At 49.3% G+C, this 23,226-nt stretch overlaps 1 protein-coding gene across 6 annotated transcripts in view; it reads left to right on the top strand.

Annotated features, from left to right (window-relative positions):
- STK36 (serine/threonine kinase 36) overlaps positions 1-23,226 on the top strand; it is a 112,015-nt gene that overhangs the window by 21,883 nt on the left and 66,906 nt on the right. For 5 of the 6 annotated variants that reach the window (XM_040440807.1, XM_040440808.1, XM_040440804.1 and 2 more), the window contains 2 exons: positions 2,835-2,972; positions 13,790-13,957. The exons of the other annotated variant lie outside the window; for it this stretch is intronic. In XM_040440807.1, the coding sequence (XP_040296741.1) occupies positions 2,835-2,972; positions 13,790-13,957 (306 nt within the window). The remainder of the gene's footprint in view (positions 1-2,834; positions 2,973-13,789; positions 13,958-23,226) is intronic. 6 annotated transcript variants of the gene reach the window in all.

Here is a 23,226-nt window from a genome sequence, read left to right as displayed (position 1 = left end):
TTGTTCGGATCTCTTCCAATGTTGCTGACCCCTTTTCTCTCGTTCTCTCTGGCTCCGTAGCTTCGGTGGCCTGTGATTGTTCGGATCTCTTCCAATGTTGCTGACCCCTTTTCTCTCGTTCTCTCTGGCTCCGTAGCTTCGGTGGCCTGTGATTGTTCGGATCTCTTCCCATGTTGCTGACCCCTTTTCTCTCGTTCTCTCTGGCTCCGTAGCTTCGGTGGCCTGTGATTGTTCGGATCTCTTCCAATGTTGCTGACCCCTTTTCTCTCGTTCTCTCTGGCTCTGTAGCTTCGGTGGCCTGTGATTGTTCGGATCTCTTCCCATGTTGCTGACCCCTTTTCTCTCGTTCTCTCTGGCTCCGTAGCTTCGGTGGCCTGTGATTGTTCGGATCTCTTCCCATGTTGCTGACCCCTTTTCTCTCGTTCTCTCTGGCTCTGTACCTTCGGTGGCCTGTGATTGTTTGGATCTCTTCCCATGTTGCTGACCCCTTTTCTCTCGTTCTCTCTGGCTCTGTACCTTCGGTGGCCTGTGATTGTTCGGATCTCTTCCCATGTTGCTGACCCCTTTTCTCTCGTTCTCTCTGGCTCTGTAGCTTCGGTGGCCTGTGATTGTTCGGATCTCTTCCCATGTTGCTGACCCCTTTTCTCTCGTTCTCTCTGGCTCTGTAGCTTCGGTGGCCTGTGATTGTTCGGATCTCTTCCCATGTTGCTGACCCCTTTTCTCTCGTTCTCTCTGGCTCCGTAGCTTCGGTGGCCTGTGATTGTTCGGATCTCTTCCCATGTTGCTGACTCCTTTTCTCTCGTTCTCTCTGGCTCCGTAGCTTCGGTGGCCTGTGATTGTTCGGATCTCTTCCCATGTTGCTGACTCCTTTTCTCTCGTTCTCTCTGGCTCCGTAGCTTCGGTGGCCTGTGATTGTTCGGATCTCTTCCCATGTTGCTGACTCCTTTTCTCTCGTTCTCTCTGGCTCCGTAGCTTCGGTGGCCTGTGATTGTTCGGATCTCTTCCCATGTTGCTGACCTCTTGGCTGTGCTGTATTGTGTGTAAGAGCCTTCAGAGGTTTCCGGGGGCGATTAACGCCTCTCCTGTGGCGGAATTGTAGTTTCCAATATTCGGGAGGTTTATTCCTCCTTCCTCTTTTGGGAACATCCGTTTTTGTAGTGTGATTTTTGTTATCTGCGCGGTGTGACGTGGATTCTCCTCCCATTAGTGGTAAATGTTCCCACTTTTGTGATTCTTCTGTTATATTTTTGAATACAGGGGGGTAGTTTGATTTCTTTATTGTGTCAGTGGAAACTGGTCTCAGATTTCTGCCGCCAGACCTGTTCAGTTCGAATTCCCTTTTCCATCTGTTAATATAGAATCCCGTTATTTTGCTGAAGTCTTAAATGTGTTAGTACTTTTTTTAATAGTTTTTGTGGCTGAGACAGAAATAATAGGTCCTCTGTGACCGTGGCTCACTTTCCTTCCTTGGTCAGTAGTGATTCCTCTGTGTGGCTGTGATGGGGAGGTCTTCTTAGTCCTGTCTGGTGTAGACAGTCGGGTTCTGCGTGGTCTTCTTACAGGTGACAGATATAGAGGTCGCAGTGGGCGGTACAATGGTAATATGCTAATGAGCGCAGAGCCGGTAAACCATTGTGCTATTACAATGCAGGTGACAGATATAGAGGTCGCAGTGGGCGGTACAATGGTAATATGCTAATGAGCGCAGAGCCGGTAAACCATTGTGCTATTACAATGCAGGTTACAGATATGGAGGTCGCAGTGGGCGGTACAATGGTAATATGCTAATGAGCACAGAGCCGGTAAACCATTGTGCTATTACAATGCAGGTTACAGATATAGAGGTCGCAGTGGGCGGTACAATGGTAATATGCTAATGAGCGCAGAGCCGGTAAACCATTGTGCTATTACAATGCAGGTTACAGATATGGAGGTCGCAGTGGGCGGTACAATGGTAATATGCTAATGAGCGCAGAGCCGGTAAACCATTGTGCTATTACAATGCAGGTTACAGATATGGAGGTCGCAGTGGGCGGTACAATGGTAATATGCTAATGAGCGCAGAGCCGGTAAACCATTGTGCTATTACAATGCAGGTGACAGATATAGAGGTCGCAGTGGGCGGTACAATGGTAATATGCTAATGAGCGCAGAGCCGGTAAACCATTGTGCTATTACAATGCAGGTTACAGATATAGAGGTCGCAGTGGGCGGTACAATGGTAATATGCTAATGAGCCCAGAGCCGGTAAACCATTGTGCTATTACAATGCAGGTGACAGATATAGAGGTCGCAGTGGGCGGTACAATGGTAATATGCTAATGAGCGCAGAGCCGGTAAACCATTGTGCTATTACAATGCAGGTTACAGATATAGAGGTCGCAGTGGGCGGTACAATGGTAATATGCTAATGAGCGCAGAGCCGGTAAACCATTGTGCTATTACAATGCAGGTGACAGATATAGAGGTCGCAGTGGGCGGTACAATGGTAATATGCTAATGAGCGCAGAGCCGGTAAACCATTGTGCTATTACAATGCAGGTTACAGATATAGAGGTCGCAGTGGGCGGTACAATGGTAATATGCTAATGAGCGCAGAGCCGGTAAACCATTGTGCTATTACAATGCAGGTTAGGCCGAATCCAGAGACCAATCACAAGTCGCCAATAACAGCAGCTACAATTTGGTTATTAGTCTTATTGTTGTGACCTAACTCAAAAAGGGGGGTGACGGGGGGGGGGGGGACTAGGTAAGAGGGGTGGGGGTTAATGGTTCTCCTGACCCACTGTGCTGGTTCTGCAGTGGAGATGACGCGGATTGTCTGCTTCTTGCAGGACAGTGATGATGAGTGGACCGTGTTACTGGAGGCGACAGACCCCTCCGTGGCTCAGCTGAGCACTCCTTTTCTCCTTCTCAAGGATCCCAACTTCCGGAACATGGTGTATCGTCGGCTGCGGGACTGCTGCCCCCCGGTCAGTAACCTTACAAGTCCGTAAACATCACCGCCATAAAGAATCCGAAAAACGGTTCTGTCCTGTATAGTAGATTACATGTAGGGGGGGGGGGGGGGGCTGAGGTTCTGTCCTGTATAGTAGATTACATGTAGGGGGGGCTGAGGTTCTGTCCTGTATAGTAGATTACATGTAGGGGGGGGGGGGGCTGAGGTTCTGTCCTGTATAGTAGATTACATGTAGGGGGGGGGGCTGAGGTTCTGTCCTGTATAGTAGATTACATGTAGGTGGGGGGGGGGGCTGAGGTTCTGTCCTGTATAGTAGATTACATGTAGGGGGGGGGGGGGCTGAGGTTCTGTCCTGTATAGTAGATTACATGTAGGTGGGGGGGGGCTGAGGTTCTGTCCTGTATAGTAGATTACATGTAGGGGGGGGGGGGGCTGAGGTTCTGTCCTGTATAGTAGATTACATGTAGGGGGGGGGGCTGAGGTTCTGTCCTGTATAGTAGATTACATGTAGGGGGGGGGGGGGCTGAGGTTCTGTCCTGTATAGTAGATTACATGTAGGGGGGGGGGCTGAGGTTCTGTCCTGTATAGTAGATTACATGTAGGGGGGGGGGGGGGGCTGAGGTTCTGTCCTGTATAGTAGATTACATGTAGGGGGGGGGGGGGGCTGAGGTTCTGTCCTGTATAGTAGATTACATGTAGGGGGGGGGGGCGCTGAGGTTCTGTCCTGTATAGTAGATTACATGTAGGGGGGGGGGCTGAGGTTCTGTCCTGTATAGTAGATTACATGTAGGGGGGGGGGGGGGGGCTGAGGTTCTGTCCTGTATAGTAGATTACATGTAGGGGGGGGGGCTGAGGTTCTGTCCTGTATAGTAGATTACATGGGGGGGGGGGGGCCTGAGGTTCTGTCCTGTATAGTAGATTACATGTAGGTGGGGGGGCTGAGGTTCTGTCCTGTATAGTAGATTACATGTAAGGGGGGGGGGGGGGCTGAGGTTCTGTCCTGTATAGTAGATTACATGTAGGGGGGGCTGAGGTTCTGTCCTGTATAGTAGATTACATGTAGAGGGGGGGGGGGGGGCTGAGGTTCTGTCCTGTATAGTAGATTACATGTAGGGGGGGGGCTGAGGTTCTGTCCTGTATAGTAGATTACATGTAGGGGGGGGGGGGGCTGAGGTTCTGTCCTGTATAGTAGATTACATGTAGGGGGGGCTAAGGTTCTGTCCTGTATAGTAGATTACATGTAGGGGGGGGGGGGGCTGAGGTTCTGTCCTGTATAGTAGATTACATGTAAGGGGGGGGGGCTGAGGTTCTGTCCTGTATAGTAGATTACATGTAGGTGGGGGGGAAGGCTGAGGTTCTGTCCTGTATAGTAGATTACATGTAGGGGGGGGGGGGGGGCTGAGGTTCTGTCCTGTATAGTAGATTACATGTAGGGGGGGGGGGGCTGAAGTTCTGTCCTGTATAGTAGATTACATGTAAGGGGGGGGGGGGGGGGCTGAGGTTCTGTCCTGTATAGTAGATTACATGTAGGGGGGGGGGGCTGAGGTTCTGTCCTGTATAGTAGATTACATGTAGGGGGGGGGGGGGGCTGAGGTTCTGTCCTGTATAGTAGATTACATGTAGGGGGGGGGGGGCTGAGGTTCTGTCCTGTATAGTAGATTACATGTAGGGGTGGCTGAGGTTCTGTCCTGTATAGTAGATTACATGTAGGGGGGGGGCTGAGGTTCTGTCCTGTATAGTAGATTACATGTAGGGGGGGGGGGGCTGAGGTTCTGTCCTGTATAGTAGATTACATGTAGGGGGGGGGGGGCGGAGGTTCTGTCCTGTATAGTAGATTACATGTAGGGGGGGGGGGCTGAGGTTCTGTCCTGTATAGTAGATTACATGTAGGGGGGGGGGGGCTGAGGTTCTGTCCTGTATAGTAGATTACATGTAGGGGGGGGGGGGGGCTGAGGTTCTGTCCTGTATAGTAGATTACATGTAGGGGGGGGGGGCTGAGGTTCTGTCCTGTATAGTAGATTACATGTAGGGGGGGGGGGGGGCTGAGGTTCTGTCCTGTATAGTAGATTACATGTAGGGGGGGGGGGGCTGAAGTTCTGTCCTGTATAGTAGATTACATGTAAGGGGGGGGGGGGGGCTGAGGTTCTGTCCTGTATAGTAGATTACATGTAGGGGGGGGGGCGCTGAGGTTCTGTCCTGTATAGTAGATTACATGTAGGGGGGGGGGGGGCTGAGGTTCTGTCCTGTATAGTAGATTACATGTAGGGGGGGGGGGGGGCTGAGGTTCTGTCCTGTATAGTAGATTACATGTAGGGGGGGGCTGAGGTTCTGTCCTGTATAGTAGATTACATGTAGGGGGGGGGGGGGGGGGGCTGAGGTTCTGTCCTGTATAGTAGATTACATGTAGAGGGGGGGGGGGCTGAGGTTCTGTCCTGTATAGTAGATTACATGTAGGGGGGGGGGGGGGGGCTGAGGTTCTGTCTGTATAGTAGATTACATGTAGGGGGGGGGGGAGGGCGCTGAGGTTCTGTCCTGTATAGTAGATTACATATAGGGGGGGGGGGGCCTGAGGTTCTGTCCTGTATAGTAGATTACATGTAGAGGGGGGGGGGGGGGGCTGAGGTTCTGTCCTGTATAGTAGATTACATGTAGGGGGGGGGGGGGCTGAGGTTCTGTCCTGTATAGTAGATTACATGTAGGGGGGGGGGGAGGGCGCTGAGGTTCTGTCCTGTATAGTAGATTACATATAGGGGGGGGGGGGGGGCCTGAGGTTCTGTCCTGTATAGTAGATTACATGTGGGGGGGGGGGGCCTGAGGTTCTGTCCTGTATAGTAGATTACATGTGGGGGGGGGGGGGCTGAGGTTCTGTCCTGTATAGTAGATTACATGTAGGGGGGGGGGGGGGGGGCTGAGGTTCTGTCCTGTATAGTAGATTACATGTAGGGGGGGGGGGGGGGCTGAGGTTCTGTCCTGTATAGTAGATTACATGTAGGGGGTGGAGGGGCCTGAGGTTCTGTCCTGTATAGTAGATTACATGTAGGGGGGGGGGGGGCTGAGGTTCTGTCCTGTATAGTAGATTACATATAGGGGGGGGGGGCCTGAGGTTCTGTCCTGTATAGTAGATTACATGTAGGGGGTGGGGGGGGGGCTGAGGTTCTGTCCTGTATAGTAGATTACATGTAGGGGGGGGGGGGGGGGGGGCTGAGGTTCTGTCCTGTATAGTAGATTACATGTAGGGGGGGGGGGGGGGCGGGGGTTCTGTCCTGTTTAGTAGATTACATGTAGGGGGGGGGGGGGGCTGAGGTTCTGTCCTGTATAGTAGATTACATGTAGGGGGGGGCTGAGGTTCTGTCCTGTATAGTAGATTACATGTAGGGGGTGGAGGGGGGGCTGAGGTTCTGTCCTGTATAGTAGATTACATGTAGGGGGGGGGGGGGGCTGAGGTTCTGTCCTGTATAGTAGATTACATGTAGGGGGGGCCTGAGGTTCTGTCCTGTATAGTAGATTACATGTAGGGGGGGGGGGGGGGGCTGAGGTTCTGTCCTGTATAGTAGATTACATGTAGGGGGGGGGGGGCTGAGGTTCTGTCCTGTATAGTAGATTACATGTAGGGGGGGGGCCTGAGGTTCTGTCCTGTATAGTAGATTACATGTAGGGGGGGGGGGGCTGAGGTTCTGTCCTGTATAGTAGATTACATGTAGGGGGGGGGGGGGCTGAGGTTCGGTCCTGTATAGTAGATTACATGTAGGGGGGGTTCTGTCCTGTATAGTAGATTACATGTAGGGGGGGGGGGGCTGAGGTTCTGTCCTGTATAGTAGATTACATGTAGGGGGGGGGCCTGAGGTTCTGTCATATATAGTAGATTACATGTAGGGGGGGGGGGGGGGGGCTGAGGTTCTGTCCTGTATAGTAGATTACATGTAGGTGGGGGGGCTGAGGTTCTGTCCTGTATAGTAGATTACATGTAGGGGGGGGGGGGGCTGAGGTTCTGTCCTGTATAGTAGATTACATGTAGGGGGGGGGGGGGGGCTGAGGTTCTGTCCTGTATAGTAGATTACATGTAGGGGGGGGGGGGCTGAGGTTCTGTCCTGTATAGTAGATTACATGTAGGGGGGGGGGGGCTGGGGTTCTGTCCTGTATAGTAGATTACATGTAGGGGGGGGGGGGGGCTGAGGTTCTGTCCTGTATAGTAGATTACATGTAGGGGGGGGGGGGCTGAGGTTCTGTCCTGTATAGTAGATTACATGTAGGGGGGGGGCTGAGGTTCTGTCCTGTATAGTAGATTACATGTAGGGGGGGGGGGGGCTGAGGTTCTGTCCTGTATAGTAGATTACATGTAGGGGGGGGGGCTGAGGTTCTGTCCTGTATAGTAGATTACATGTAGGGGGGGGGGGGGGCTGAGGTTCTGTCCTGTATAGTAGATTACATGTAGGGGGGGGGGGGCTGAGGTTCTGTCCTGTATAGTAGATTACATGTAGGGGGGGGCTGAGGTTCTGTCCTGTATAGTAGATTACATGTAGGGGGGGGCTGAGGTTCTGTCCTGTATAGTAGATTACATGTAGGGGGGGGGCCTGAGGTTCTGTCCTGTATAGTAGATTACATGTAGGGGGGGGGCCTGAGGTTCTGTCCTATATAGTAGATTACATGTAGGGGGGGGGGGGGCTGAGGTTCTGTCCTGTATAGTAGATTACATGTAGGGGGGGGGGGGCTGAGGTTCTGTCCTGTATAGTAGATTACATGTAGGGGGGGGGGGGCTGAGGTTCTGTCCTGTATAGTAGATTACATGTAGGGGGGGGGGGGGGCTGAGGTTCTGTCCTGTATAGTAGATTACATGTAGGGGGGGGGGGGGGCTGAGGTTCTGTCCTGTATAGTAGATTACATGTAGGGGGGGGGGGCTGAGGTTCTGTCCTGTATAGTAGATTACATGTAGGGGGGGGGGGGCTGAGGGTCTGTCCTGTATAGTAGATTACATGTAGGGGGGGGAAGGCTGAGGTTCTGTCCTGTATAGTAGATTACATGTAGGTGGGGGGGGGCTGAGGTTCTGTCCTGTATAGTAGATTACATGTAGGTGGGGGGGGGGCTGAGGTTCTGTCCTGTATAGTAGATTACATGTAGGGGGGGGGGCTGAGGTTCTGTCCTGTATAGTAGATTACATGTAGGGGGGGGGGCCTGAGGTTCTGTCCTATATAGTAGATTACATGTAGGGGGGGGGCTGAGGTTCTGTCCTGTATAGTAGATTACATGTAGGGGGGGCTGAGGTTCTGTCCTGTATAGTAGATTACATGTAGGGGGGGGGGCTGAGGTTCTGTCCTGTATAGTAGATTACATGTAGGGGGGGGGCCTGAGGTTCTGTCCTATATAGTAGATTACATGTAGGGGGGGGGCTGAGGTTCTGTCCTGTATAGTAGATTACATGTAGGGGGGGCTTAGGTTCTGTCCTGTATAGTAGATTACATGTAGGGGGGGGGGGGCTGAGGTTCTGTCCTGTATAGTAGATTACATGTAGGGGGGGGGGGGGCTGAGGTTCTGTCCTGTATAGTAGATTACATGTAGGGGGGGGGGCTGAGGTTCTGTCCTGTATAGTAGATTACATGTAGGGGGGGGGGGGCTGAGGTTCTGTCCTGTATAGTAGATTACATGTAGGGGGGGGGGGGGCTGAGGTTCTGTCCTGTATAGTAGATTACATGTAGGGGGGGGGGGGGGGCTGAGGTTCTGTCCTGTATAGTAGATTATATGTAGGGGGGGGGGGGGCTGAGGTTCTGTCCTGTATAGTAGATTACATGTAGGGGGGGGGGGCTGAGGTTCTGTCCTGTATAGTAGATTACATGTAGGGGGGGGGGCCTGAGGTTCTGTCCTGTATAGTAGATTACATGTAGGGGGGGGGCCTGAGGTTCTGTCCTATATAGTAGATTACATGTAGGGGGGGGGGCTGAGGTTCTGTCCTATATAGTAGATTACATGTAGGGGGGGGGGGGGGCGGGGGTTCTGTCCTGTATAGTAGATTACATGTAGGGGGGGGGGGCTGAGGTTCTGTCCTGTATAGTAGATTACATGTAGGGGGGGGGGGGCTGAGGTTCTGTCCTGTATAGTAGATTACATGTAGGGGGGGGGGGCTGAGGTTCTGTCCTGTATAGTAGATTACATGTAGGGGGGGGGGGCTGAGGTTCTGTCCTGTATAGTAGATTACATGTAGGGGGGCTGAGGTTCTGTCCTGTATAGTAGATTACATGTGGGGGGGGGGGGGGGGGGCTGAGGTTCTGTCCTGTATAGTAGATTACATGTAAGGGGGGGGCTGAGGTTCTGTCCTGTATAGTAGATTACATGTAGGGGGGGGGGGGGGGCTGAGGTTCTGTCCTGTATAGTAGATTACATGTAGGGTGGGGGGGGCTGAGGTTCTGTCCTGTATAGTAGATTACATGTAGGGTGGGGGGGGGCTGAGGTTCTGTCCTGTATAGTAGATTACATGTAGGGGGGGGGGGGGCTGAGGTTCTGTCCTGTATAGTAGATTACATGTAGGGTGGGGGGGGCTGAGGTTCTGTCCTGTATAGTAGATTACATGTAGGGGGGGGGGGGGGGGGCTGAGGTTCTGTCCTGTATAGTAGATTACATGTAGGGGGGGGGGGGGCTGAGGTTCTGTCCTGTATAGTAGATTACATGTAGGGGGGGGGGGCCTGAGGTTCTGTCCTGTATAGTAGATTACATGTAGGGGGGGGGGCCTGAGGTTCTGTCCTGTATAGTAGATTACATGTAGGGGGGGGGGCCTGAGGTTCTGTCCTATATAGTAGATTACATGTAGAGGGGGGCTGAGGTTCTGTCCTGTATAGTAGATTACATGTAGGGGGTGGGGGGGCTGAGGTTCTGTCCTGTATAGTAGATTACATGTAGGGGGGGCTGAGGTTCTGTCCTGTATAGTAGATTACATGTAGGGGGGGGGGGGGGGGGCTGAGGTTCTGTCCTGTATAGTAGATTACATGTAGGGGGGGCTGAGGTTCTGTCCTGTATAGTAGATTACATGTAGGGGGGGGGGGGGGGGCTGAGGTTCTGTCCTGTATAGTAGATTACATGTGGGGGGGGGGGGGGGCTGAGGTTCTGTCCTGTATAGTAGATTACATGTGGGGGGGGGGGGGGGGGCTGAGGTTCTGTCCTGTATAGTAGATTACATGTAGGGTGGGGGGGGGCTGAGGTTCTGTCCTGTATAGTAGATTACATGTAGGGGGGGGCTGAGGTTCTGTCCTATATAGTAGATTACATGGAGGGGGGGGGGGCTGAGGTTCTGTCCTGTATAGTAGATTACATGTAGGGGGGGGGGGGGGGCTGAGGTTCTGTCCTGTATAGTAGATTACATGTAGGGGGGGGGGGGGGGCTGAGGTTCTGTCCTGTATAGTAGATTACATGTAGGGGGGGGGCTGAGGTTCTGTCCTATATAGTAGATTACATGGAGGGGGGGGGGGCTGAGGTTCTGTCCTGTATAGTAGATTACATGTAGGGGGGGGGGGGGCTGAGGTTCTGTCCTGTATAGTAGATTACATGTAGGGGGGGGGGGGCTGAGGTTCTGTCCTGTATAGTAGATTACATGTAGGGGGGGGAAGGCTGAGGTTCTGTCCTGTATAGTAGATTACATGTAGGGGGGGGGGGGGGGCTGAGGTTCTGTCCTGTATAGTAGATTACATGTAGGGGGGGGGGCTGAAGTTCTGTCCTGTATAGTAGATTACATGTAGGGGGGGGGCTGAGGTTCTGTCCTGTATAGTAGATTACATGTAGGGGGGGGGGGAAGGCTGAGGTTCTGTCCTGTATAGTAGATTACATGTAGGGGGGGGGGGGCTGAGGTTCTGTCCTGTATAGTAGATTACATGTAGGGGGGGGGGCTGAGGTTCTGTCCTGTATAGTAGATTACATGTAGGGGGGGGGGGGGGGCTGAGGTTCTGTCCTGTATAGTAGATTACATGTAGGGGGGGGGGGCTGTGGTTCTGTCCTGTATAGTAGATTACATGTAGGGGGGGGGGGGGCTGAGGTTCTGTCCTGTATAGTAGATTACATGTAGGGGGGGGGGCTGAGGTTCTGTCCTATATAGTAGATTACATGGAGGGAGGGGGGGGCTGAGGTTCTGTCCTGTATAGTAGATTACATGTAGGGGGGGGGGGGGCTGAGGTTCTGTCCTGTATAGTAGATTACATGTAGGGGGGGGGGGGCTGAGGTTCTGTCCTGTATAGTAGATTACATGTAGGGGGGGGGGGGGGGGCTGAGGTTCTGTCCTGTATAGTAGATTACATGTAGGGGGGGGGGGCCTGAGGTTCTGTCCTGTATAGTAGATTACATGTAGGGGGGGGGGGGGCTGAGGTTCTGTCCTGTATAGTAGATTACATGTAGGGGGGGGGGCCTGAGGTTCTGTCCTATATAGTAGATTACATGTAGGGGGTGGGGGGGCTGAGGTTCTGTCCTGTATAGTAGATTACATGTAGGGGGGGCTGAGGTTCTGTCCTGTATAGTAGATTACATGTAGGGGGGGGGGGGGGGGGGGCTGAGGTTCTGTCCTCTATAGTAGATTACATGTAGGGGGGGCTGAGGTTCTGTCCTGTATAGTAGATTACATGTAGGGGGGGGGGGGGGGGCTGAGGTTCTGTCCTGTATAGTAGATTACATGTGGGGGGAGGGGGGGCTGAGGTTCTGTCCTGTATAGTAGATTACATGTAGGGGGGGGGGGGGGGGGCTGAGGTTCTGTCCTGTATAGTAGATTACATGTAGGGGGGGGGCTGAGGTTCTGTCCTATATAGTAGATTACATGGAGGGGGGGGGGGGCTGAGGTTCTGTCCTGTATAGTAGATTACATGTAGGGGGGGGGGGGGGGGGCTGAGGTTCTGTCCTGTATAGTAGATTACATGTAGGGGGGGGGGGGGGGGGCTGAGGTTCTGTCCTGTATAGTAGATTACATGTAGGGGGGGGGGGGGCTGAGGTTCTGTCCTATATAGTAGATTACATGGAGGGGGGGGGGGGCTGTGGTTCTGTCCTGTATAGTAGATTACATGTAGGGGGGGGGGGGGGGCTGAGGTTCTGTCCTGTATAGTAGATTACATGTAGGGGGGGGGGGGCTGAGGTTCTGTCCTGTATAGTAGATTACATGTAGGGGGGGGGGGGGGCTGAGGTTCTGTCCTGTATAGTAGATTACATGTAGGGGGGGGGGCTGAAGTTCTGTCCTGTATAGTAGATTACATGTAGGGGGGGGGGAAGGCTGAGGTTCTGTCCTGTATAGTAGATTACATGTAGGGGGGGGGGGGAAGGCTGAGGTTCTGTCCTGTATAGTAGATTACATGTAGGGGGGGGGGGGCTGAGGTTCTGTCCTGTATAGTAGATTACATGTAGGGGGGGGGGCTGAGGTTCTGTCCTGTATAGTAGATTACATGTAGGGGGGGGGGGCTGAGGTTCTGTCCTGTATAGTAGATTACATGTAGGGGGGGGGGGGGGGGCTGAGGTTCTGTCCTGTATAGTAGATTACATGTAGGGGGGGGGGCTGAGGTTCTGTCCTGTATAGTAGATTACATGTAGGGGGGGGGGGGCTGAGGTTCTGTCCTGTATAGTAGATTACATGTAGGGGGGGGGGCTGAGGTTCTGTCCTATATAGTAGATTACATGGAGGGGGGGGGGGGCTGAGGTTCTGTCCTGTATAGTAGATTACATGTAGGGGGGGGGGGGGGGGGCTGAGGTTCTGTCCTGTATAGTAGATTACATGTAGGGGGGGGGGGGCTGAGGTTCTGTCCTGTATAGTAGATTACATGTAGGGGGGGGGGGGCTGAGGTTCTGTCCTGTATAGTAGATTACATGTAGGGGGGGGGGGGGCTGAGGTTCTGTCCTGTATAGTAGATTACATGTAGGGGGGGGGGCTGAGGTTCTGTCCTATATAGTAGATTACATGGAGGGGGGGGGGGGCTGAGGTTCTGTCCTGTATAGTAGATTACATGTAGGGGGGGGGGGGGGGGGGGCTGAGGTTCTGTCCTGTATAGTAGATTACATGTAGGGGGGGGGGGGGGCTGAGGTTCTGTCCTGTATAGTAGATTACATGGAGGGGGGGGGGGCTGAGGTTCTGTCCTGTATAGTAGATTACATGTAGGGGGGGGGCTGAGGTTCTGTCCTGTATAGTAGATTACATGTAGGGGGGGGGGGGGTGGGGTTCTGTCCTGTATAGTAGATTACATGTAGGGGGGGGGGCTGAGGTTCTGTCCTATATAGTAGATTACATGGAGGGGGGGGGGCTGAGGTTCTGTCCTGTATAGTAGATTACATGTAGGGGGGGGGGGGGCTGAGGTTCTGTCCTGTATAGTAGATTACATGTAGGGGGGGGGGGCTGAGGTTCTGTCCTGTATAGTAGATTACATGTAGGGGGGGGGGGGCTGGGGTTCTGTCCTGTATAGTAGATTACATGTAGGGGGGGGGGGGGCTGAGGTTCTGTCCTGTATAGTAGATTACATGTAGGGGGGGGGCTGAGGTTCTGTCCTATATAGTAGATTACATGGAGGGGGGGGGGGGCTGAGGTTCTGTCCTGTATAGTAGATTACATGTAGGGGGGGGGGGGGGGCTGGGGTTCTGTCCTGTATAGTAGATTACATGTAGGGGGGGGGGGGGGCTGAGGTTCTGTCCTGTATAGTAGATTACATGTAGGGGGGGGGGGGGGCTGAGGTTCTGTCCTGTATAGTAGATTACATGGAGGGGGGGTTGCGGCGGCTCTCACTCATGGTTCGCTCGTGGCTCGGAGCTGGTGGCGGGGCCTGGGGATCGGCTCCTACTTTCTGCTGCAGGAATCGTCGGTGATCTTACCTGTAATGTCTCTTACTTGCACAGGTGTCTCTGGAAGCCGTATCGCGCTTGCGGCCGGCTCTCCGTGTGACCTGTAACCTCCTGTCCTCCGGCTGTGACCCGCAGCTGCTCTCCGACCTCTGTGCAGAACTGCAGATTCCTCACTTCCTTCTCCAGCTTATAGATCAGTCACTGGAAGCCAACCAACGGCAGGTGAGCAGGGGGGGCCGGGGGTCCGTACCTGTGTATACCACCCACCTGTACAGTAGATGGATGTAGTACGTGGCACATCAGTACCTGTATATACCGGAGCCTCTTCTCTCTGTATATAACACAGGGGATGGGGTATTATACCTGTATATACTGGAGCCTCTCCTCTCTGTATATAACACAGGGGATGGGGTATTATACCTGTATATACCGGAGCCTCTTCTCTCTGTATATAACACAGGGGATGGGGTATTATACCTGTATATACTGGAGACTCTCCTCTCTGTATATAACACAGGGGATGGGGTATTATACCTGTATATACCGGAGCCTCTCCTCTCTGTATATAACACAGGGGATGGGGTATTATACCTGTATATACCGGAGCCTCTCCTCTCTGTATATAACACAGGGGATGGGGTATTATACCTGTATATACTGTAGACTCTCTTCTCTGTATATAACACAGGGGATGGGGTATTATACCTGTATATACTGGAGCCTCTCCTCTCTGTATATGACACAGGGGATGGGGTATTATACCTGTATATACTGTAGACTCTCCTCTCTGTATATAACACAGGGGATGGGGTATTATACCTGTATATACCGTAGACTCTCCTCTGTATATAACACAGGGGATGGGGTATTATACCTGTATATACCGGAGCCTCTCCTCTCTGTATATAACACAGGGGATGGGGTATTATACCTGTATATACTGGAGCCTCTCCTCTCTGTATATAACACAGGGGATGGGGTATTATACCTGTATATACTGTAGACTCTCCTCTCTGTATATAACACAGGGGATGGGGTATTATACCTGTATATACTGTAGACTCTCCTCTCTGTATATAACACAGGGGATGGGGTATTATACCTGTATATACTGGAGCCTCTCCTCTCTGTATATAACACAGGGGATGGGGTATTATACCTGTATATACCGGAGCCTCTCCTCTCTGTATATAACACAGGGGATGGGGTATTATACCTGTATATACTGGAGCCTCTCCTCTCTGTATATAACACAGGGGATGGGGTATTATACCTGTATATACTGTAGACTCTCCTCTCTGTATATAACACAGGGGATGGGGTATTATACCTGTATATACTGTACTCTCCTCTCTGTATATAACACAGGGGATGGGGTATTATACCTGTATATACTGGAGCCTCTCCTCTCTGTATATAACACAGGGGATGGGGTATTATACCTGTATATACCGGAGCCTCTTCTCTCTGTATATAACACAGGGGATGGGGTATTATACCTGTATATACCGTAGCCTCTCCTCTCTGTATATAACACAGGGGATGGGGTATTATACCTGTATATACTGGAGCCTCTCCTCTCTGTATATAACACAGGGGATGGGGTATTATACCTGTATATACTGGAGCCTCTCCTCTCTGTATATAACACAGGGGATGGGGTATTATACCTGTATATACCGGAGCCTCTCCTCTCTGTATATAACACAGGGGATGGGGTATTATACCTGTATATACCGGAGCCTCTCCTCTCTGTATATAACACAGGGGATGGGGTATTATACCTGTATATACTGTAGACTCTCTTCTCTGTATATAACACAGGGGATGGGGTATTATACCTGTATATACTGGAGCCTCTCCTCTCTGTATATGACACAGGGGATGGGGTATTATACCTGTATATACTGTAGACTCTCCTCTCTGTATATAACACAGGGGATGGGGTATTATACCTGTATATACCGTAGACTCTCCTCTCTGTATATAACACAGGGGATGGGGTATTATACCTGTATATACCGGAGCCTCTCCTCTCTGTATATAACACAGGGGATGGGGTATTATACCTGTATATACTGGAGCCTCTCCTCTCTGTATATAACACAGGGGATGGGGTATTATACCTGTATATACTGTAGACTCTCCTCTCTGTATATAACACAGGGGATGGGGTATTATACCTGTATATACTGGAGCCTCTCCTCTCTGTATATAACACAGGGGATGGGGTATTATACCTGTATATACTGGAGCCTCTCCTCTCTGTATATAACACAGGGGATGGGGTATTATACCTGTATATACTGTAGACTCTCCTCTCTGTATATAACACAGGGGATGGGGTATTATACCTGTATATACTGGAGCCTCTCCTCTCTGTATATAACACAGGGGATGGGGTATTATACCTGTATATACCGGAGCCTCTCCTCTCTGTATATAACACAGGGGATGGGGTATTATACCTGTATATACTGGAGCCTCTCCTCTCTGTATATAACACAGGGGATGGGGTATTATACCTGTATATACTGGAGCCTCTCCTCTCTGTATATAACACAGGGGATGGGGTATTATACCTGTATATACTGTAGACTCTCCTCTCTGTATATAACACAGGGGATGGGGTATTATACCTGTATATACCGGAGCCTCTCCTCTCTGTATATGACACAGGGGTTGGGGTATTATACCTGTATATACTGGAGCCTCTCCTCTCTGTATATGACACAGGGGATGGGGTATTATACCTGTATATACTGTAGACTCTCCTCTCTGTATATAACACAGGGGATGGGGTATTATACCTGTATATACTGTAGACTCTCCTCTCTGTATATAACACAGGGGATGGGGTATTATACCTGTATATACCGGAGCCTCTCCTCTCTGTATATAACACAGGGGATGGGGTATTATACCTGTATATACTGGAGCCTCTCCTCTCTGTATATGACACAGGGGATGGGGTATTATACCTGTATATACTGTAGACTCTCCTCTCTGTATATAACACAGGGGATGGGGTATTATACCTGTATATACTGTAGCCTCTCCTCTCTGTATATAACACAGGGGATGGGGTATTATACCTGTATATACCGGAGCCTCTCCTCTCTGTATATAACACAGGGGATGGGGTATTATACCTGTATATACTGGAGCCTCTCCTCTCTGTATATAACACAGGGGATGGGGTATTATACCTGTATATACCGGAGACTCTCCTCTCTGTATATAACACAGGGGATGGGGTATTATACCTGTATATACTGTAGCCTCTCCTCTCTGTATATAACACAGGGGATGGGGTATTATACCTGTATATACTGTAGCCTCTCCTCTCTGTATATGACACAGGGGATGGGGTATTATACCTGTATATACTGTAGCCTCTCCTCTCTGTATATGACACAGGGGATGGGGTATTATACCTGTATATACTGTAGCCTCTCCTCTCTGTATATAACACAGGGGATGGGGTATTATACCTGTATATACTGGAGCCTCTCCTCTCCTCTCTGTATATGACACAGGGGATGGGCTATTATACCTGTATATACTGGAGCCTCTCCTCTCTGTATATAACACAGGGGATGGGGTATTATACCTGTATATACCGGAGCCTCTCCTCTCTGTATATAACACAGGGGATGGGGTATTATACCTGTATATACTGTAGACTCTCCTCTCTGTATATAACACAGGGGATGGGGTATTATACCTGTATATACTGGAGCCTCTCCTCTCCTCTCTGTATATGACACAGGGGATGGGGTATTATACCTGTATATACTGGAGCCTCTCCTCTCTGTATATAACACAGGGGATGGGGTATTATACCTGTATATACTGGAGCCTCTCCTCTCTGTATATAACACAGGGGATGGGGTATTATACCTGTATATACTGTACTCTCCTCTCTGTATATAACACAGGGGATGGGGTATTATACCTGTATATACTGTAGCCTCTCCTCTCTGTATATAACACAGGGGATGGGGTATTATACCTGTATATACTGTACTCTCCTCTCTGTATATAACACAGGGGATGGGGTATTATACCTGTATATACTGTAGACTCTCCTCTCTGTATATAACACAGGGGATGGGGTATTATACCTGTATATACTGGAGCCTCTCCTCTCTGTATATAACACAGGGGATGGGGTATTATACCTGTATATACCGGAGACTCTCCTCTCTGTATATAACACAGGGGATGGGGTATTATACCTGTATATACTGGAGCCTCTCCTCTCTGTATATAACACAGGGGTTGGGGTATTATACCTGTATATACTGTACTCTCCTCTCTGTATATAACACAGGGGATGGGGTATTATACCTGTATATACTGTAGACTCTCCTCTCTGTATATAACACAGGGGTTGGGGTATTATACCTGTATATACTGGAGCCTCTCCTCTCTGTATATAACACAGGGGATGGGCTATTATACCTGTATATACTGGAGCCTCTCCTCTCTGTATATAACACAGGGGATGGGGTATTATACCTGTATATACTGTACTCTCCTCTCTGTATATAACACAGGGGATGGGGTATTATACCTGTATATACTGGAGCCTCTCCTCTCTGTATATGACACAGGGGATGGGCTATTATACCTGTATATACTGTACTCTCCTCTCTGTATATAACACAGGGGATGGGGTATTATACCTGTATATACCGGAGACTCTCCTCTCTGTATATAACACAGGGGATGGGGTATTATACCTGTATATACTGGAGCCTCTCCTCTCTGTATATGACACAGGGGATGGGCTATTATACCTGTATATACTGTACTCTCCTCTCTGTATATAACACAGGGGATGGGGTATTATACCTGTATATACTGTAGACTCTCCTCTCTGTATATAACACAGGGGATGGGGTATTATACCTGTATATACCGGAGACTCTCCTCTCTGTATATAACACAGGGGATGGGGTATTATACCTGTATATACTGTACTCTCCTCTCTGTATATAACACAGGGGATGGGGTATTATACCTGTATATACTGGAGCCTCTCCTCTCTGTATATAACACAGGGGATGGGGTATTATACCTGTATATACTGGAGCCTCTCCTCTCTGTATATAACACAGGGGATGGGGTATTATACCTGTATATACCGGAGACTCTCCTCTCTGTATATGACACAGGGGATGGGGTATTATACCTGTATATACCGGAGACTCTCCTCTCTGTATATGACACAGGGGATGGGGTATTATACCTGTATATACCGGAGCCTCTCCTCTCTGTATATAACACAGGGGATGGGGTATTATACCTGTATATACCGGAGACTCTCCTCTCTGTATATAACACAGGGGATGGGGTATTATACCTGTATATACTGGAGCCTCTCCTCTCTGTATATAACACAGGGGATGGGGTATTATACCTGTATATACTGGAGCCTCTCCTCTCTGTATATAACACAGGGGATGGGGTATTATACCTGTATATACTGTACTCTCCTCTCTGTATATAACACAGGGGATGGGGTATTATACCTGTATATACCGGAGCCTCTCCTCTCTGTATATAACACAGGGGATGGGGTATTATACCTGTATATACTGGAGCCTCTCCTCTCTGTATATGACACAGGGGATGGGGTATTATACCTGTATATACTGTAGACTCTCCTCTCTGTATATAACACAGGGGATGGGGTATTATACCTGTATATACCGGAGCCTCTCCTCTCTGTATATAACACAGGGGATGGGGTATTATACCTGTATATACTGTAGACTCTCCTCTCTGTATATAACACAGGGGATGGGGTATTATACCTGTATATACTGGAGCCTCTCCTCTCCTCTCTGTATATGACACAGGGGATGGGGTATTATACCTGTATATACCGGAGACTCTCCTCTCTGTATATAACACAGGGGATGGGGTATTATACCTGTATATACTGTAGCCTCTCCTCTCTGTATATAACACAGGGGATGGGGTATTATACCTGTATATACTGTAGCCTCTCCTCTCTGTATATGACACAGGGGATGGGGTATTATACCTGTATATACTGTAGCCTCTCCTCTCTGTATATAACACAGGGGATGGGGTATTATACCTGTATATACTGGAGCCTCTCCTCTCCTCTCTGTATATGACACAGGGGATGGGCTATTATACCTGTATATACTGGAGCCTCTCCTCTCTGTATATAACACAGGGGATGGGGTATTATACCTGTATATACCGGAGCCTCTCCTCTCTGTATATAACACAGGGGATGGGGTATTATACCTGTATATACTGTAGACTCTCCTCTCTGTATATAACACAGGGGATGGGGTATTATACCTGTATATACTGGAGCCTCTCCTCTCCTCTCTGTATATGACACAGGGGATGGGGTATTATACCTGTATATACTGGAGCCTCTCCTCTCTGTATATAACACAGGGGATGGGGTATTATACCTGTATATACTGGAGCCTCTCCTCTCTGTATATAACACAGGGGATGGGGTATTATACCTGTATATACTGTACTCTCCTCTCTGTATATAACACAGGGGATGGGGTATTATACCTGTATATACTGTAGCCTCTCCTCTCTGTATATAACACAGGGGATGGGGTATTATACCTGTATATACTGTACTCTCCTCTCTGTATATAACACAGGGGATGGGGTATTATACCTGTATATACTGTAGACTCTCCTCTCTGTATATAACACAGGGGATGGGGTATTATACCTGTATATACTGGAGCCTCTCCTCTCTGTATATAACACAGGGGATGGGGTATTATACCTGTATATACCGGAGACTCTCCTCTCTGTATATAACACAGGGGATGGGGTATTATACCTGTATATACTGTACTCTCCTCTCTGTATATAACACAGGGGATGGGGTATTATACCTGTATATACTGTAGACTCTCCTCTCTGTATATAACACAGGGGATGGGGTATTATACCTGTATATACCGGAGACTCTCCTCTCTGTATATAACACAGGGGATGGGGTATTATACCTGTATATACTGTACTCTCCTCTCTGTATATAACACAGGGGATGGGGTATTATACCTGTATATACTGGAGCCTCTCCTCTCTGTATATAACACAGGGGATGGGGTATTATACCTGTATATACTGGAGCCTCTCCTCTCTGTATATAACACAGGGGATGGGGTATTATACCTGTATATACTGGAGCCTCTCCTCTCTGTATATAACACAGGGGATGGGGTATTATACCTGTATATACCGGAGACTCTCCTCTCTGTATATAACACAGGGGATGGGGTATTATACCTGTATATACCGGAGACTCTCCTCTCTGTATATGACACAGGGGATGGGGTATTATACCTGTATATACCGGAGCCTCTCCTCTCTGTATATGACACAGGGGATGGGGTATTATACCTGTATATACCGGAGACTCTCCTCTCTGTATATAACACAGGGGATGGGGTATTATACCTGTATATACTGGAGCCTCTCCTCTCTGTATATAACACAGGGGATGGGGTATTATACCTGTATATACTGGAGCCTCTCCTCTCTGTATATAACACAGGGGATGGGGTATTATACCTGTATATACTGTACTCTCCTCTCTGTATATAACACAGGGGATGGGGTATTATACCTGTATATACTGGAGCCTCTCCTCTCTGTATATAACACAGGGGATGGGGTATTATACCTGTATATACTGTAGACTCTCCTCTCTGTATATAACACAGGGGATGGGGTATTATACCTGTATATACCGGAGCCTCTCCTCTCTGTATATAACACAGGGGATGGGGTATTATACCTGTATATACTGGAGCCTCTCCTCTCTGTATATAACACAGGGGATGGGGTATTATACCTGTATATACCGGAGACTCTCCTCTCTGTATATAACACAGGGGATGGGGTATTATACCTGTATATACTGGAGCCTCTCCTCTCTGTATATAACACAGGGGATGGGGTATTATACCTGTATATACTGGAGCCTCTCCTCTCTGTATATAACACAGGGGATGGGGTATTATACCTGTATATACCGGAGCCTCTCCTCTCTGTATATAACACAGGGGATGGGGTATTATACCTGTATATACTGGAGCCTCTCCTCTCTGTATATAACACAGCGGATGGGGTATTATACCTGTATATACTGGAGCCTCTTCTCTCTGTATATAACACAGGGGATGGGGTATTATACCTGTATATACTGGAGCCTCTTCTCTCTGTATATAACACAGGGGATGGGGTATTATACCTGTATATACTGTAGACTCTCCTCTCTGTATATAACACAGGGGATGGGGTATTATACCTGTATATACTGTAGACTCTCCTCTCTGTATATAACACAGGGGATGGGGTATTATACCTGTATATACTGGAGCCTCTCCTCTCTGTATATAACACAGGGGATGGGGTATTATACCTGTATATACTGGAGCCTCTCCTCTCTGTATATAACACAGGGGATGGGGTATTATACCTGTATATACTGGAGCCTCTCCTCTCTGTATATAACACAGGGGATGGGGTATTATACCTGTATATACTGGAGCCTCTCCTCTCTGTATATAACACAGGGGATGGGGTATTATACCTGTATATACTGGAGCCTCTCCTCTCTGTATATAACACAGGGGATGGGGTATTATACCTGTATATACTGGAGCCTCTCCTCTCTGTATATAACACAGGGGATGGGCTATTATACCTGTATATACTGGAGCCTCTCCTCTCTGTATATAACACAGGGGATGGGCTATTATACCTGTATATACTGGAGCCTCTCTTCTCTGTATATAACACAGGGGATGGGGTATTATACCTGTATATACTGGAGCCTCTCCTCTCTGTATATAACACAGGGGATGGGGTATTATACCTGTATATACCGGAGCCTCTCCTCTCTGTATATAACACAGGGGATGGGGTATTATACCTGTATATACCGTAGACTCTCCTCTCTGTATATAACACAGGGGATGGGGTATTATACCTGTATATACTGGAGCCTCTCCTCTCTGTATATAACACAGGGGATGGGGTATTATACCTGTATATACTGGAGCCTCTCCTCTCTGTATATAACACAGGGGTTGGGGTATTATACCTGTATATACTGTACTCTCCTCTCTGTATATAACACAGGGGATGGGGTATTATACCTGTATATACTGTAGACTCTCCTCTCTGTATATAACACAGGGGTTGGGGTATTATACCTGTATATACTGGAGCCTCTCCTCTCTGTATATAACACAGGGGATGGGCTATTATACCTGTATATACTGGAGCCTCTCCTCTCTGTATATAACACAGGGGATGGGGTATTATACCTGTATATACTGTACTCTCCTCTCTGTATATAACACAGGGGATGGGGTATTATACCTGTATATACTGGAGCCTCTCCTCTCTGTATATGACACAGGGGATGGGCTATTATACCTGTATATACTGTACTC

The sequence above is a fragment of the Bufo bufo genome, chromosome 7 (genome assembly GCF_905171765.1).
Source record: "Bufo bufo chromosome 7, aBufBuf1.1, whole genome shotgun sequence".
Lineage (NCBI taxonomy): Eukaryota > Metazoa > Chordata > Amphibia > Anura > Bufonidae > Bufo > Bufo bufo.
This window is presented reverse-complemented; position numbering and strand designations above follow the sequence as displayed.